Here is an 18,322-nt window from a genome sequence, read left to right on the forward strand (position 1 = left end):
GCCATTATTATATTTCCACTGTCTCTATTCCTAATGCTGTACTCCACTTCTTGTAACTATATATATCTATGTCTATCTATCTATCTATCTATCTATCTATCTATCTATCTATCTATCTATCTATCTATCTAAAATTGCAGTTGACATTCATTATTGTTCAGCTTCAGCTTCAGGTGTATAGTGCAGTGATCAGGCATCTACATAATCCCTGAGGTGGTCTCCCTAATAAGACAAGTGTCCATTGGATACCCTACAAAATCTTTACAACATTATTGATTACATTCCCCAAATTGGCTTTCATATCCCCTTGGCAACCTTGTGGTTACCAACTGTGCTTTCTAATCCCCTCACTTTCCCTCTTATCCCCCCCATCTAGCAACCCTCAGCTTTTCCTCTATGTCTCTGAGACTGTTTCTGATTAGTTCATTTATTTATTCTTTTCTTTAGATTCCACATATAAGTGAGATCATATGGTATTTGTCTTTGTCTGACTTATTTCACTTAACATAATGTTCTCTAGGTTCATCTATATTATTGCAAATGGTAAGATTTCATTCTTCTTTATGGCTGCGTAATACTCCATTGTATAAATATACCACACTTTCTTAATCCAGTCGTCTACTGATGGGCATTTCGGTTGTTTCCATGTCTTGGCTATTATGTATAGTGCTGCAATAAACATAGGAGTACATACATTTTTTTGAATTAGAGTTTGGGATTTCTCAAGATAGATACCTAGGAATGGAACTGCTGGGTCATAAGGTAGTTCCATTTTCAGATTTTTGAGATACTTCCATACTGTTTTCAACAGTGGCTGCACCAATCTGCAATCCCACCAACAATGCATAAGGGTTCCCTTTTCTCTGCATCCTCGCCATCACTTGCTGTTTGTTGATTTATTGATGGTAGCCATTTTGACTGGGGTGAGGTGGTATCTCATTGTGGTTATTTGCATTTTTCTAATGATTAGTGAGGTTGAGCATTTTTTTCTTATGTCTGTTTGCCATCTGTATGTCCTCTTCAGAAAAATGTCTCTTCATGTTCTCTGCCCTTTTTTCAATTGGGTTGTTTGTTTATCTGGAGTTGAGTTGAGTGAGTTTTTTTATAAATTTGAGATATTAACCCCTTATTGGATATATCATTGGCAAATATCTTCTCCCATTCAGTAGGATCCCTTTTTGTTTTATTGATTTATTGATGGTTTCCTTTGCTGTGAAAAACTTTTTAGTTTGATGTAATCCCACATGTTTATTTTTTCTCTTACTTTCCTTGCCCGAGGGGATATATCAGTAAACATCTTACTCTGGGTAATGTCTGTAAACTTTCTTCCTATATTTTATTCTAGGAATTTTTTGGTTTCAGATCTTACATTAAAGTCTTAATCCGTTTTGAATTTTTTCTTGTATATGGTGTAAGGAGGTGGTCCGACTTCATTTTTTTGCATGAATTTGTCCAGGTTTCCCAGCATCATTTATTGACTAGACTGTCTTTACCCCACCATAAGTTCTTGCTTCCATTGTCGTAGATTAAATGACCATATAGGCATGGATTTATTTCTGGGCTCTCTATTCTGTTCCATTGATCTATGTGTCTGTTTTTATGCCAGTACCATGCTGTTTTGATTACTGTAGCCTTGTAGTATAATTTGATGTCAGGTATCGTTATACCTCCCACTTTGTTCTTATTTCTCAAGATTGCCAAAGCTATCTGGGGTCTTTTATGGTTCCATATAAATTTTAGGATTATATGTTCTATTTCTGTGAAAAATGTCCTTGGTAGTTTGATAGGAATTGCGTTGAATCTGTATATTGCCTTAGGCAGTATGGACATTTTAACTATATTAATTCTTCCTATCCATGAACATGGTATGTGTTTCCATCTATTTGTATCTTTAATTTTTCTCTTCAGTGTCTTATACTTTTCTGAGTACAGGTCTTTTACTTCTTTGGTTAAATTTATTCCCAGGTATTTTATAGTCTTTGAAGCAATTGTAAATGGGACTGTTTTCTTAATTTCTCCTTCTGATAATTTATTATTGGTATATATAAATGCAACTGATTTCTGAGTATTAATTTTGTATCCTGCTACTTTACTAAATCCATTTATCAGTTCTAACAGTCTTTTGGTGGAGTCTTTAGGGTTCTCTCTATATAGTACCATGTCATCTGCATGTAATGACAATTTTACTTCCTCCTTACCAATTTGGATGCCTTTTATTTCTTTTTCTTGTCTGATTGCTGTGGCTAGAACTTCCAGCACTATGTTGAATAGAAGTGGAGAAAGTGGGCAACCTTGCCTTGTTCCTGATCTTAAGGGGAACGGTTTTAGCTTTTCCCCATTGAGTATGATGTTAGCTGTGGGTTTGTCATATATGGCCTTTATTATGTTGAGATATGGTCCCTCTATTCCCACTTTAAGAGTTTTTATCATAAATGGCTGCTGGATTTTCTCAAAAGCTTTTTCTGCATCTATTGATATGATCATATGATTTTATTTTTCATTTTGTTAATATGGTGTATCACATTAATTGATTTGCGAATGTTGAACCAATCTTGCATACCAAGAATGAATCCCACTTGATCATGGTGTATGATTTTTTTAATGTATTGCTGAATTCTATTTGCTAATATTTTGTTCAGGATTTTTGTATCTGTGTTCTTTAGGGACAGCCTGTAGTTTTCTTTTTCTGTAGTGTCTTTGTCTGATTTTGGGATCAGGGTAATAGTGGCCTCATAAAACGTGTTTGGAGCCTTCCCTCCTTCTGGATTTTTTGGAATAGCTTGAGGAGAATAGGTGATAATTCTTTTTTCAATGTTTTGTAAAATTCACCTGTAAAGCCATCTGGTCCACGGCTTTTGTTTGTTGGGAGCTTGTTGATTACTGATTCAATTTCCCTGATGGTAATCAGTCTATTCAGATTTTCCGTTTCTTCATAACTTAGCCTTGGAAGGTTGTATGCTTCTAGAAAATTGTCATTTCTTCCCGATTGTCTAATTTGTTGGCATATAGTTGCTCATAGTAATTTCTTAAAATTTTTTTATCTGAGATGGGTCTCTTGCAGACAACATAAAGCATCGGTCTTGTTTTCTTATCCATTCAGCCACCCTATGTCTTTTGATTGGAGCATTTAATCCATTTATATTTTAAGTTATTATTGATAGGTACATAGTTATTGCCATTTTTTAAATTTGTAGTTAGATTGTTTTCATCTTTCTTCTGTTTATAGAAGCCCTTTTAATATTTCCTACAATGCTGGCTTGGTGGTAATAAATTCCTTTAGCTTATTCTTTTCTGGGAAGCTCTTTATCTCTCCTTCAATTTTAAATGATAGCCTTGCTGGATAAAGCAATCTAGGTTGTAGGCCTTTGTTTTCCATCACTTTGTGTACCTCCTGCCACTCCCTCCTGGCTTGCGATGTTTCTGCAGAAAAGTCATTTGATAGTCTTATAGGAGTTCCCTTGTATGTAACCCGCTGTCTTTCTCTTGCTGCTTTTAGGATTCTCTCTTTGTCTTTAACATTTACCGTTTTAACTATAATGTGTCTTGGTGTGGACCTGTTTGGGTTTATCCTGGTTGGAACTCTCTGCACTTCCTGGGCTTGTATGTCAGTTTCCTTCACCAGATTAGGGAAGTTTTCGGACATTATTACTTCAAATATGTTCTTGATCCCTTGCTTCCTCTCTTCACCTCCTGGTATTCCTATGATGCGCATGTTGTTGCACTTGATGTTATCCCAGAGGTCTTTTAAACCATTTTCATTGTTTTTTATTTGTTTTTCTTTTTGTTGTTCCGTTTGGGTGATCTCTGCTAACTTGTCTTCTAAGTTGCTGATTCAGTCCTCTGCTTCGTCTAGCCTGCTGGTAATTCCTTTAAGTGTGTTCTTTATTTCAGTTATTGTATTCTTTAGTTCTAAATGGTTGTTCATTATGATTTCTCTATCCTTCTTTATGTCGTCACTAAGCTCCTTAAACATTCTTATCATCAGTGTTCTGAACTCTGTCTCTGATAGGTTGGTTACCTCTATTTCATTTGGTTCCAATTCTGGACTTTTCTTCGGTTCTTTTATTTGGGACATGTTTCTTTGTTTCCCCATTCTGGCTGACTCTCTGTGTTTGCTTCAATGTATTGCTAGGTAGATCCCCTAGGGTTCTTGGTTTTTGCTGGGTTATCTTATGTAGTATGTGTCCTTTCTATTTGACTTGCACCACTTCCTTCTTTTCCTGTGCATGTGCTCCAAAGGTGACTCTGTGTTGTGTATTTTGTCCTGTTAAAGTTGATCTTTAATTGCTTTTGGCTTGTGAGTAGTTGGGATCGACTCCTAGGCTGACTAGTTGTGAGACTTGGCTCTGCCCACAGTGGATGTTCTGCTGCATGAAGATTGACCGCTCAAATGAGGCTTGGCCCCTATGGCCTCTTGTGCTTGTAGAGAATTCCCTCTGGGTGTGTCACTTGTAGGTCAAATCTGGTAATACTCTGGTTTGGTCTGGTGTTGGCCTCTGGGTGTGTTAAATCTTGTGCCTCTTGAGCTGGGCCCTGGCAATTTCAGAACAGAGCAAATCACCAAGCACAACAACAACAACAACAAAGATAAAACAAATACACTCACATGTAAAAACAACCGATAACCCACACTCAACACAGGCAAAAATATCAAAAATGCAAAAATAAAACAAAACAAAAAAAAGCAGCACCAGTCTTGGCTTAAGCCCATCAAGTCATCTCCAGGTTGTTCTCTGTTGTACCAAAGAGTCCTCTGCGTCTTGTGCAGGCAGAGCCGGTCACCTGGTGCCCAGAGTGACACTGGGATTTCAGTTTTAGATGAGTGGGGCTATGAGGTCTGGATGGTAGTTTTTACAAAGTCAGTGCAGTTTCTGCTCTTGCCTGCACATATGCGCACTGAAAGTAACACAACCAGCCCTGTGCCGAGGTCTCCTGAGTCTTAGGGCACTTCTTCCGTGTGTGTGTGTGTGTGTGTGTGTGTGTGTGTGTGTGTGTGTGTAGGGCGGGAGATTTCTGAGCTGCTGAAAGCCCAGAGCTACATCTGCTGCCTACTGCTGACCCTTGGGAGTGTCTCCGCAGTTGTAATTGCCCTGCCCTAGGCAGGCTAGAAAAGGTGGGGGCTGGGAATGAAGGAGTCTTCTCTCTCCCAGTCCAGCAGTATCACACTGTTCCCAGCCTCTTCCCTGGGTCAGAGCTGCAAGCTGTGTCTTCCCAGATCCTACGTGCTACTGCTCCTCTGTAATCTGACACTACTCCTCAGTTCAGGAGCCAGTTTGAGTCTCTGGAAGGGTGGGGGTAGGATTGGGAGAGTGGGGGGAGGGCCCCAGGTATGGTGTTTAAGTCCTTTGTCCAACCAAGGGCCCAGCTGGAGGTCTCAGCTGAGGTTACTGCCTCAAATGCTGCATATGCTGCTCTCTGGGCAGGAGAGATCAGCTGTAGGATGCAGGGAAAGAGCCCACCTCCTGGCTCTTGTGGTCTCTGTTCTGTCCTGGGAACCCCTGCGTCTCCACAGCCTCAGATGCTGCCTTGGTCTCTACTCTGCTCCCTTCCCTCTTCCCCTGCTCGCCCAATTTGCCCACTTTCAAGTAATCCTTGTACCAGTCTCTTAGCTGTTCTGTGTCATGAGCAAAGAGTCCTTTGATGGGTTATAGATGTTCAATTTGTGGTGAGTTCCGGAGGAGACCTCAAGAAGACCACCTCACTGCCGCCATTCCTATGATGTCCTCAATATTTTTAATAAAACTTCAATGAACATCTTAGGATGAATATCTTTGTATATATGTTTGATTATTTCATTAAGATAAATCCCTAAAAGTGAAATTTAATTACAGTTTTAAATCTTTTGCATATATTGCCATATGCTTTCCAACAGGCTTATAGGAATTTATATTTATGTTTCTCCCTAATCCAAAGATTTTTACCCTTTACTCATATTAACAAATTGTGTACATTTTACCTCATTTGCTTACCCTATCTATCATCTATCTATCTATCTATCTATCTCTCTCTCTCTCTCTCTATCTATCTATCTATCTATCTATCTATCTATCTATCTATCTATCTATCTATTGCCACAGTCCATATTCAAATACCACCCATTGTTCTGATAATGTCTTTTATAACTTTTTTCCTGCTGGCATTAAGGTGACCTGTCTCTTTAATGTCCTTTAATCTAGAACAGATCCTCAGCCTTTCTTTGTTTTTCTTGACCTTGATCTTTTAGAAGAATAGAAACTATTATATACAGACTTTCCCTCAAATTTTTGTAGCTGATACTTCCTCATGAACACATTCTACCTCTACATTTTTGGCAGGAATACCACAGAAGTGACACTATATCATTCTTGTCCATCATATCCGGAGGCACATGATGTGGATTTGTTCCATTATTGGTGACATTAACTGATTGCTTGGTTAAAGCACTGTCTGCCAGGTTTCTCCACCAAGTTACTCTCTTTCCTTTTGTGACTAATAAATAATTTGTTGGGTGACTCCTGTGTTTGCTCCCACTAGGGACTCAGTCTCCCATTTCTTTTATACACCTTATTCTGTGTATCAGATTTTCTACAGCTTGTCTTTTAGCGATACTGATCATAAGCCAAAATTCACGTTAAAAAAGTGATGAATCTTTTTTCTTAATTAACACTAATTTCTCAAGTGACAAATTTTTAGATAATAATAATGGCTGATCTTTACTGAACAATTACTATGTGTGAGGCACTATCCTAGGCATTTAGCATGTATGGACTCATTGAATCCCCACAATAACCCTAATAGGTAGCTACTACTATTACGAGATCCATTTTACAGATAACTGAGGTGTGAAGAGGGTAAGAAACCCGCTCAGTGTCACACAGCTGATGGGTGGCTGAGTCAGGATTTGAACCCATGCAGTCTGGCTTCAGAATTCCTGTTCCTAACCACAGTGCCATACTGCTTTCCTGTATCTGCTTTGTCCCCACCCATCCCCTCACAAGAAGGGTAGCATTGCTATCAGGTTGGTATGTGTCTGTTTTCTTAAGTTCTTTTTATCCAACGTTTTTGAAGGATGGAGGTGGCGGTGGGGAAGGTCACCATTTTAGGATTCTGTCTTCTAAACTTGATCCGTTGATGGGCTTTCAGAACAGACCTAGATAGACTCCTGGCAGTCCACCCTTCCACACCCAGAAGGCAAATGTGACTGTGCAGAGCCTCCCAGTGCACAGGTTGGAAGCTCTGTCTGTAGAAAAGCCAGGTGTGTGACAAGGATCACAGCCTGGGGTTCCAGGTTCTTTGTTAGCCTGGGGGCTCCCAGCTAGACAAGGGGATGTTGCAAATTAGACTTCTCATAACTTTTAGGACCAAGTTTTATCAATGGGCTGATAAAAGCATGATTTATCTGGTTTCTCTTCCCTTGTGAAGGTGCATGGTGAAGTTCAGGATGGAGCCGAGAGGCAGGGCTGCTTCCCTGTTCCATGCTCTCACTGTTTCCTTTTCCTTTTAGATACCTACAGGCTTCAGCGTGGCTGCCAGTGTCCGGATTGGGAATGCGCTGGGTGCCGGACACATTGAGCAGGCCAAGAGGTCCTCAGTAGTCTCCGTGCTGGTCACAGGTGCTTAGACTTTTTAGTCAATGATTCGCCCAAGCAGTCTGTGTCCAGAAAACCCCGTTCCCTGTTCCTCACAGACCTCCTTTTTCACTGTGCTCTTTCTTTGTCATTTACCCCCAGAGCTCTGTGCTGTAACCTTTTGTGTCCTGCTGTTAAGCTGTAAGGATCTTGTGGGGTACATTTTCACTACTGATCGGTGAGTGATGAGATTTCCTTGAAATGTGAAATCTGTGGTAAAGAAATGGTTGAACAGATGCTTTCACCTTGGGCATCCTGGGGTTGTTGCATCTTAGAGGGTTCCTGAATAATTTGCAATGTCAGAAACTCACTGATGTTACCTGGGAAGAACTGATTAGGTATAGGAACTAATTTATAATCTAAACTGCCAATTTAATGGGCATTGGTGGAGATATATGCTTCAGGTGGTCAGGATACTCATGTATTTTAAAGAAGGAAACTTCCTTTTTGATACCATTGATAACATTTTCAGTTATATATATATTTTTTGTTCCAATGGCAAGAATCACCTTGGCATCTCAGAATCTGCCAGAGTACCTGGTTTGTAGTATTTGCATAATATATTTGTCAAACTGAATTGAAGTTAAAATCTCACCAATGAGCTGTCTTTAAAAATCACATTATCAGATTAATTACTGAAGAAGACATCTTAAGCAAGATGAATCCCTTTAACTGTGCAGATTCTGTTTGGTTGGTTTTGTTGCTTTTATCAGTGAGGCTAGCTTGTGCATTCTGACTATGTAGATACATTGTGGGGACACCTCTTATCTGGGATTATTTCATCAACAGTTACAAAATGTAAATTGACTTCCATGGATTCAAAAAGCAGGTGGAGTGGACAGAACTTACTTTCACAGTCCATTCTTCCTGTATCTGTCTTTTGACTTCTGATGTTAGGTTGTCATCTTTCAGCCTCAGCCATTTTGCAGTGGGGAAATAATATGTTTAACTGTCCCTCACTTCAGAATGAGTAGGAAGGCAACCAGAAATTGTTCTTATTTTCTTCAAAGGGAATCAGAATTCACTTTATCAGAAGTGTATCCCGCACTGATGGCTTCAGTAGGAATATGGTAAACATTTGCTTCTGAATCTGTCCACTTCCGGAAACCATGCAGAGCAGGAACACGAATGAAAAACAAAAGGCTCACAGACTATACCTTTGATGAAATTAGGATACATAGAAAGCTTGCAAAATCAAATTATTTGTAAGCTGGCCAGGATTAACTGAAAATGGCAGAATCAATGACATAGATTCTAACAATGACATACACACCTAACCTAGTCAAAGAGAAAAAAGGGAGAGAGCACCTCTAAGCAAAGTAAAAAAGGGGAAATTACTAAAAAACAATAATTTTTTAAAACATAAGAGACTATTTTGCACTACTTTTGCAAGTAAATTTTAAAATCTGGAAGGAATCAATAATTTTCTAGGAAAACAATTTATCAGAACTTACCCTAGAAAGCACAGAAGCTCTAAAAAGACTGATTTCCTTAGATGAAATAAGAAAAAAAATATATTTAAAAATTTCAAAAAGCACCAATCCCAGAGGAATTTTTATAAAGTCCTTTAGGAAGACTTTATAAAAATCTTACCTTTCAAGCAGAAAAAGGAAAATTTCCACATTCTGTTTATGAAGCAAATATTACATTGGTACTAAACTCTGACAAAGTTTGCACAATAAAAAAAGTCACAGACCAATGTCACTTATTAATATCAATTTTAAAATAAAAAAAATTAGTGGACAGAATTCAGCAGCACATTAAAAATAATATAGTTCGATGGAGTATAAAAGTGAATGTAATATATTAGGTGGAAAAATAAAAATGCAGATTATCATGTAGAGAATGCTATCATATGAAATAATACAGTCTAAAAGGAGAAACTAAGAATATATATCTGTATTTTCTTATATTTTCATGAACACTGCACAAATACAGACAGTGACAAAAATTGTTACCTGGTTGGCTTGGTGGTCATAATGGGAGGACTGGGAAAGGAGTGGAAGCAGATTTTCCTCAATTTCCTTTTCGTATTGTTTGACTTCTTTTAACCATTTGCGTGTTACCTACGCAAAAAAATAAAATTAATTTTGAATAAAAGAACTGTATTTCTGTCCTTTATTTTGGGGGGAGTAATCATCTTGTTCAGTGTTGGATTTCTTATTAATTCATTGAACAGATATTTATTGCCAGACAATCTCTAGGTTTATCTGTTAATCACTCAAGGGTATTATGAATTTTTTGCCTCCCCTGGTCAATGACATCATTTTTCTAGTCTCCCTTACAGTGTAGGCATTAAAATCCAAGTCTCCAGCTTTAGAGGTTAGGGCCCATTTCTAGGAAACAAGGAAAATTCTGTAAACTATATCTATGGCCTTTAGAACTTGCCAACCTTGGTTCCATAGGGAGAACCATAACTCTTATTTTCTTGTGCTTCATTCGGACACACAATGAGACACATGTGGAATCATGTTAAAAGAAGGATGGCACTATAGTCGAAATTGTATTTGGTTTTTGTGGAGGGGGGGTGAGGAGAACCAAATCATTTGATTTATCTGTCTACATTGACCAAATGGACTATATACTTTTTTTTCTAAAAGTCATGAGATACAATGTAGAGTTGGTTTCCTCTACAGGCCCAAAACGGTCGGGTTGTCCCTGAATAGGCTGTTGGCTAGAAGGCATGAGCCTCTTTAGTTACACACAGAAGCCAAATGCCATTACTGGGGAACTGCAGAGTTCACTTTTCCAAATGTTTGTCTCCTCCTGATCACATGTGCCTTATTTTCCTAACAGAGAAATCATTGCTCTTGTGGCTCAAGTGGTTCCCATTTATGCTGTTTCCCACCTCTTTGAAGGTCTAGCTGTAAGTATTATGCACTATTCCCTTAAGCACTTTTATGATCTATGTGTTTCTTCTGATGATGGTAAATTTAAATGGAGGAGAGGGGCGGGTGGGGGGTAGGTAAGTAATACTGAGTATTTTCATACTTGTTTTACAAGAACACTGGCGACTGATCACAAATTTGAAGTCAGAGTCCCCTAGAATGGGACAGGTGAGGGATTTGGAGTCTTTCAGAAGCATCAGCACCGTTCACACTGATGAATGTTATCTGTCTACAGTGTACAAGTGGTGGCATTCTGAGGGGAAGTGGAAATCAGAAAGTTGGAGCCATTTTCAACGCCATTGGGTACTATGTGATTGGTCTCCCCATTGGGATTTCACTGATGTTTGCAACCAGACTGGGAGTGATTGGTAAGCTTTAACTGTGGGCAGGTAGAAATGATTTATTTGCAGGCCCCAGAAATCACTGTCAGAGCACATAGGCTTTTATCAAGAGCTGTGGGACTTCAGAGGTGTCCCACATTACTCTGTGCCCTGTCAGAGACAGCAAGAGGGGGCAGGAGGTAGCCAGGGACTCAGAGCTGCATTTTCATGCTCCTCTCGCCCAGGTGGGCCATCTTCCACACTGACATACTTAAGTGGAGCAACGTGACATTACTATTTATCTCCCTGTCCTATGTTGTTGAATGCTCACTTCTTCAATGTTGGTAACAGCAGGGAATGCTGAGAAAACATTCAGAAATGTACCTCTGTCCTTTGGTGACAGCACTTATATGGTGAGACCCTGAGAGTGAGTCTGCAGGACTGACTGAGGCCATCATAAACTGGCCATACTGGAGTGTTTGGAGTTGAGAAAGGGGAAGATGTAGGACAGCCTTTGTGTGATTCTTACAGAACTTGTCTGTAGTTCCCATTGTCTTAGCCCATGCAGTTGGCAGAATTCACAGAGGGCAATGCATAGGGGATGACCCTAGAGCTGTGCTCTCAATGTCACCTTCATCACCATTCTGCAACCTCCACCTCCCACCTGGTACAACCTATTGAGCCCTGTGTCTTGTGGGTCTCCCCACAAGGCCATGGGTATGATGTGTGAACAGCACAGAAGGATGACAGGGGTGGATGGAACACTTTTATCACCTTACTACATTTGGAGGAAAGAACTTAATCCACAGGATCTGAAATTACCAGAGCTAATTTTTTAAAAAGTAAGGAAAGAAATGACTGCCCAGCTCTGATTTGTAAAATAATAATTTAGAATACATTGGCAGTTAATAAATTATTGTATTAAAATTTGAACAAATTATCTTTGGGTGAAGTAGTGACTGACTTAAGCCTGGTTTGTTTTCATCCATCAGTACTAGGCAGGCTCAGAAGTGATTAGAAGTCATCTGATACCTAGAGTGAGCTTCCAATTCCATGTGTCCCATGATGTTGCACATTTTTCTTAAGTTCAATAATATTTTAACGAAAAATACATGAGATGTTCAAAGAATGGAGTTGCCAATGCAAAGTTCACTGGGTTTGCATCATGGTGCAGAAAATTATTTAGCTGAGTTTCTGGCATTACTCATATTTTAAATTTGGCAATTGCATAGCTAAGGAAAATATTAAAGGAATCCACACTTAAAAATATAGATGCATCTATGTCCCAAGTGCTGTACTAGGCCCATTAGTTTATTTAATAAAGCATGCCTACTAGGTGCAAAGCACAGGGAGTTGAGAATCATTTAAAAGAAATACTGGGGTACAAACTTACTGTTATAAAATAAATAAGTCACGGGGATGCAATGTACAGCATGGTGACTATAGCTAATAATACTACATTGTATATTTTAAAGTTGCTAAGAGCAGATCTTAAAAGTTTTCATCATAAGAAAAACAGTTATAACTATGTGTGGTGATGAATCTTAACCAGACTTATTGGTGATCATTTCGCAATACATTGGACGCTTGAACAACAGATGTGAACTGCACAGGTTCATTTATATGTGAACTTTTTTCAATAACCACAGTAGGCCCTTTATATCCACAGATTTTGCATCCATGGATTCAACTAATCATGGATTAAAAACAGTATTGTCGTATTCCCAACAGCAGTTTCCCAACTGCAGATGGAAAATGCTATTTTCCAAGGATGCAAAGGGCCAGCTGTAGTTAGGTTTTGGGAAAGTCAAAAGTATATGCAGATTTTTGACTATACGGCGGTCTGTGCCTTAAGCCCCCATGTTGTTCAAGGGTCAACTATATATACAAATATTGAATCATTATGTTGTATGCCTGAAATGATTATAATGCTATATGTCATTTACATCTTAATAAAAAAATAGTGTTGGGGACTCTGGGGAGGTGAGACCTCTCTGAGAAGACTACAGTCAATCCTGCCGCCCACCACTTAGGAAAAAGTATAGTACTAACTCGTTTTGAATATTATGTCACCTCTGGTAGGGTTTGCAGGATGACTCCCAAAGGAGCATCAGAGTGCCACAGGTTCTCATGGGCAGCTCCAGCAAATTATAATGGCCACCATAATTCCCTGGGAGGCTTTTCAAATACACAAATTCCTGGGCCCTGCTGAGGGGATTCTGAGAATTATCCTGCTTTAGGGTTCTTTGGATGAGTCAAACAGAAATCTTTTAAATATTGTATAGTGAAATTCCTGGAAATCTAATTCGTAACTTTCAAATTACAGCTGAAGATAGCTGCTTATATTCCATTTAAGATGGATAGGGTGAGCTTGTAGTTTGTTTGGATTGGGAACACTGGATTTAAAAAAGAAAGCATATGTGTATATATATGTGATTGGTGTGACTCTTACAGAATTTGTGGGAGCATTGTGGTGGCTGCACACATTTTGGAGCAATGCCCACTGTCTTAGCCTATGCAATTGGCAGGATTCACGGAGGGCAATACATAGGGATGACCTGAGAGCTGTGCTCTCAATGTCGCCTTCACCGCCATTCTGCAACCCCACCTCCTGCCTGGTACAACCTTTTGAGCCGTGTGTTTTGTGGGTCTCCCCACTGGTCATGGGTGTGGTGTATGTGAACACCACAAAAGGAAGGCAGGGGTGGACCTTTGTATGTTTGTATATTCATTCTCTCACAGCTATTGTTAGAATTTCTGATTTTGTCGTTAGTTCACTGTTGACCAAAACAACAACAACAACAAAAAACCCTTGGGGTCTCCCTCTGTTTTTGTATGGGTTTATTAGGTAGAGTTTGTATGGTGCTTTGAGATCCACAAGGCTTTTCCCATCTTCCATTCCCGCTCAGCCTCTCCTTTTGTGTAATCATCTTTCTGAGATAACCCTGCCCTGGGAGTTCCCAAAGTTTGTACTTGAAGCAAGTAAGATCCTGCAGGTAACTTCCAGGGAGACAGCTGTAGTACTTTAGATGGCTGGTGACTTCTGCATATTTAAAAGGTTAGTCCACTTTTTTGAGGAAAATAGGGCACAGTAGTTTGATAGTATTATTAGAAATAGGAGGTTGTTTGTCCTGGAAATTTTATTTCCCTATAATTGTCACTTTACTTAGTAGCCAAGCAGTATGATTCCGAACATTTGTTCTGAGATCCAAAACCCCAAGAAGTAGCCTCAGGGAGCACTGGGACTCCCAGAACCTTCTGGAAACCAAAGGAGAGAGCAGGATAGAGATCTCTGGCTCCACCTCAGCCATGAAAGCAGATTCTCAGAAGTGAGGTATGAGAAATATACTACGCAAGGGCAGCTGGTCTCCCCGTGAAATAACCTCTATTAAATATTTCCACTTCTAGGTCTGTGGTCAGGGATCATCATCTGTACGATCTGTCAAGCTGTGTGTTTCCTAGGCTTTATTGCTCGGCTAGATTGGGAAAAAGCCTGTCAACAGGTAACTATGCTCATTGCTGTCCCAGTAGTCTTTCCTCTCTTAGAAAATAAACAGAATCAGCTTTAGTGATCTCTCTCTCTCTCTCTCTCTCTCTCTCTCTCTCTCTCTCTCTCTTTCTCTCTCTCTTTCTCATTTTAGAAGGTTCTTTTCTCTTTTTGTCAGGAATACTACGTTTTTGTTGTTATGTTTTAACTGCATTTAATTCAGATGTGAGGGGCCAGATGACGCTTGCTTTATCCGTTCCCCTTTGTTTATTCATTGAATAGAAAAATAAGGGTTTCCTTTCCCCTTTTATCCCATGCTAGGCTACCGACCGCCCTTGTGCCTGAAAGCCAATTTCAGGACAAGATTTGGAGCTGGAGAGAAAGGTGGACTGCTGTCAAATTTATCCTGATAATTTTTTATGATCCCAAAATATTCTGTTATTTGTATGCATCTTTCTCTCCAACTTTCTAAGGTCAATGTGGGGTCTGAAAAATAGGTGATAGATAAAAGAGATGAAGGAAAAAGAAGGGATATTTCTAAATGATCTTGGTCCCAGTCTTCCCCCTCATCTTGTGCTTTTCTGTCCAAACTTCCCCCACCCACCAACCCCACATCAATCATTACCAAGGATGATTCCATACTTGTGAACTAGAGAAGTTCCAATGTTACATGTCAGTTAAAGAAAATGGCTTGGCTTTTCATAAACTGGGAAGTCAAGACAAATATGTTAACAATACTATGGTAAAGCCTTGTGGATTTACTTTGCATTTCATCTTCTAGGCCCAGGTACATGCCAATATGAAACTAAACATGCCCCAGGATGGAACTCTCTCTCAGGACCTACTTTATCCAGGTATGATATAAGTGCCTTCACTCTTGGAACAGGACTGTCTAGGTGGTCCGGGAGAGGCCATTTGTGGGACACAACTAGATTTGCTGCTGTGAGCTCCCATTTAAATAGGGCAATAATGTTTCAGAAACAAACAATAAAGTCAAGAAACACCCAATTGAAGGGAAATGGACTTGAAGTTTGTTGCTCTACTGGCATATATTAACATACTGTTGTGGATGATTAAAGGCTGCAAGTAGCCAATTCCTTGGTTAATTTATTGTGCTTATACAAGCAGACCACAGACTTCTCTCATGTGTGGTGATCCTGTGCTTTGACTGTATCTTGGAAACTGACATTTGTATGTTTGTTTCAATGGGGTTCCCGTTTACCAGGCAAACACACGTAGGCTTTAAACAGATTAGTGTTTTGACTGTTGCTTCTGGTGAACATCATGCAAATGTGTTAATCATTTTCCCTCTGTCAACTTAGTAATCCCCTAGGTTCCAAGTTCCCGAGACAGTTAGTTGTGCACTTACACTAATTCTCCTGCCCCTTTATAACTAAAACCCTTTTGAACTCATACATTGGATGAATTACAGTCAGTGGTCAATTCTGTTGTTTCTGCCAGTTCTCATTCATGTTGTCGCCCATGTGTCTGATTATTGTGTACCAGACTTTGTATTTGAAAATTTTTGTCAAAGTAATTTGAGGCCTAAGATGATGTTGTCTGTCTACAGAGAGGATTTTCCTTTGCTTCTGTTGAACACTTAGGGTTACCAGCAGTCCAGAGTAATTTCAGAAATGGAGGTTTCTAGACTACCTGGCTGACCCCAAGGTGACCAGTGTAAGGGCTGGTTTACTTCTGGTTCATCCTTAATTCTTGGATGCAGCCCTTCAGAGTTTCAACCTGAAGTACAAAGGGGTTTACTTTGGTAGGTGCTGAGCTCTCCAAAGCACTGCTCGGCCCAGATGGAGAATCTCAGGTCAAAAGTGGCCCCAAAGCCTGGCTCACTCCTCTGGGTTTCCAGCTTGCCCTGGTGACTTTTCATTACACTGTTAACCCTCTGACACCTTCAAGATGATATTTTTCATTTTTTTTATCTAGCTTTCATAAGTATCTGCAGAGAAGGGGTTAGTCCAAGTTTTCTACCATCTACCATCTACAAAGCTGGGATAATAGTACTTACCTCATACTATTATTGTGAGAGTTAAGTGAGCTAACTCATGTGAAATGCTGAGAGCAGTGCCTGACTCAAAGTAAGCATTGTGTAAGTGTGAGCAGATATTATTCTATTCAAAATTTTTCCCTCTCAGGACGAAGGCACTGTAACATTCCTAGTATCCACTTATGCTTATTAAGAAGTTGATACCAATCTTACTCTTGCTCCATTAGGTTATCTGCCTATATTTTTCTCCTTGGAAGCTTTTAGAATATTTTCCTTATTCTTACTATTCTGAAGTGTTCTGAGACCAAATCTAGGTCTGAGTCACTATCCTGCTGGATACTTAGTAGACCTCCTGGCATGAAGATTCACATCTCTCTTCAGTTCTGTGAATGACCTTGAATTATTTCTTAGGTTATTTTTCTCCTCCATTGGCCTTATTTTCTTTCTGAAATGATTATATGGGCATTGGCCCCTTGAAAATTTCCCTGATAAATCTTAACTTAGATAGCTACTGCACTTCTCTAGTTGTTGTGATGAGGCAGAGCTCCCTGGAGGATCCTACAACAGTAGGATCCAGTCAGTGTGAGTGAGTGAATGGAGAGGCACTCTGAGATAGAATTTCTTTTATTTATCTAATGTAGCAACTGCTTCTGAATAAACTTTCTCTCACCTAGTGCACATATACACATCACATTTATACATCTTTTATACTGATGGAAAAACAATATCCTTTTAAGCTGCTAACTAATTTTTTTTCTCCCCTCAGTGGATCCTGAAAACCATGGAGAAATTTTAACCAGAAATGTTGAAAAAAAAGACAAGGCCCAGATGGATCAGCAGATGTACCAAGAAGGTCTTCGGGTCCATCCAAGGGACATGACAAAGTTGACAGGGAGACAGTTGGTGCTGCGGCGAGGTTTCCTGCTCCTGGGGGTCATTTCAATCTTGCTACTGGGGATTTTAGTGAGAGTATATGTCAGAATTCAGTGATGTGGCAAGAGAGTCAGGTCAAGTGATACTTTTGAGCTCACAAATAATCCATAGACCCAAAGGCGGGAATTTGTTTTGTTAAGGTAATTCAACTGTGCCCATGGACTTCAAGAACTGAGAGTTCAAAGATATATTTTCTAATGAGGAAAAGGAACTAAGGTAAATACTATGTTGTAGTCCAAGATAATGCCTTAAAGATAACATTAGAATAATAATTCATCCACCGCTGTCTCAACCAAGGACTACTGTGTACTGACTGCATCCATCTATGGCTTTGATACTCTGCTTCCTGTTTTTTAGACACAAACCCATGTGATGACTGCTTAAGGATTGTTACTATCTGAACTATTTAAAATATATGTTACAATATATCTTTTCTTGTGCCTTAGATTATTATTCAATGCGAAACAGCATTTGTTAATATTCATTTGGGGTCAAATTTCAGGCACTCATGGCACTGGAGATGCTTAATAAATTAAAAGGGGAGAGACATTATTAAGGAGACCAATGGCATCAATTAGCATGCTTCCTGTTAAGGACCTGTCATAATATCCTTTTGGACTGACATGGATTGGCAGAGGCTAAGAGGGATGAAGCTGAAGGCTAAGGCTCCACTGGGAATTGCATTTCATTTTTCTATTGTGGTAGGCATCCCATGGAGAGAAATAAAGTGTTTGAAAAGCTAACTGAAGGAAAAAGTCAGGCCCTTTCCTATTTTGATAGAAAAAAGAAGGGGTTATAAAGTTGGAAGGCAGCAGAAATGAAAACAGGCAGTGAGGAATGGGGAGACTGGGGTCCTGGCAGGCCTTATTTATCTCCTGTTCTTGTCTTTAAAAAGAAATGGGGTTTTGGTGGCAGACATGGTATATATACAGGTAGTTTTGTGTGGGCGCATCTCAAAAAGAGATTTTATGAATGCTCCCTTCTCCCTGGCCTTCAAAAATAATTGGGGAAATCTTTGGAGCTGTGGGAGTCCAAACAACCATTGGTAAATTCCTCTGAGAGGGAGAGTCCGAGTACAACGTCTCAAT

At 39.5% G+C, this 18,322-nt stretch overlaps 1 protein-coding gene across 3 annotated transcripts in view; it reads left to right on the forward strand.

Annotated features, from left to right (window-relative positions):
• The window catches only part of SLC47A1 (solute carrier family 47 member 1), a 52,433-nt gene extending 34,771 nt beyond the window's left edge, over positions 1-17,662 (forward strand). For all 3 annotated transcript variants that reach the window (XM_033090044.1, XM_033090045.1, XM_033090042.1), the window contains 7 exons: positions 7,484-7,592; positions 7,710-7,785; positions 10,404-10,473; positions 10,731-10,863; positions 14,224-14,318; positions 15,084-15,156; positions 17,068-17,662. In XM_033090044.1, coding sequence (XP_032945935.1) covers positions 7,484-7,592; positions 7,710-7,785; positions 10,404-10,473; positions 10,731-10,863; positions 14,224-14,318; positions 15,084-15,156; positions 17,068-17,291 — 780 coding nt within the window. In that variant the 3' untranslated portion in view covers positions 17,292-17,662. The remainder of the gene's footprint in view (positions 1-7,483; positions 7,593-7,709; positions 7,786-10,403; positions 10,474-10,730; positions 10,864-14,223; positions 14,319-15,083; positions 15,157-17,067) is intronic.
• Positions 17,663-18,322: the final 660 nt, after the last annotated feature.

The sequence above is a fragment of the Rhinolophus ferrumequinum genome, chromosome 21, assembly GCF_004115265.2.
Source record: "Rhinolophus ferrumequinum isolate MPI-CBG mRhiFer1 chromosome 21, mRhiFer1_v1.p, whole genome shotgun sequence".
Classification (NCBI taxonomy): domain Eukaryota; kingdom Metazoa; phylum Chordata; class Mammalia; order Chiroptera; family Rhinolophidae; genus Rhinolophus; species Rhinolophus ferrumequinum.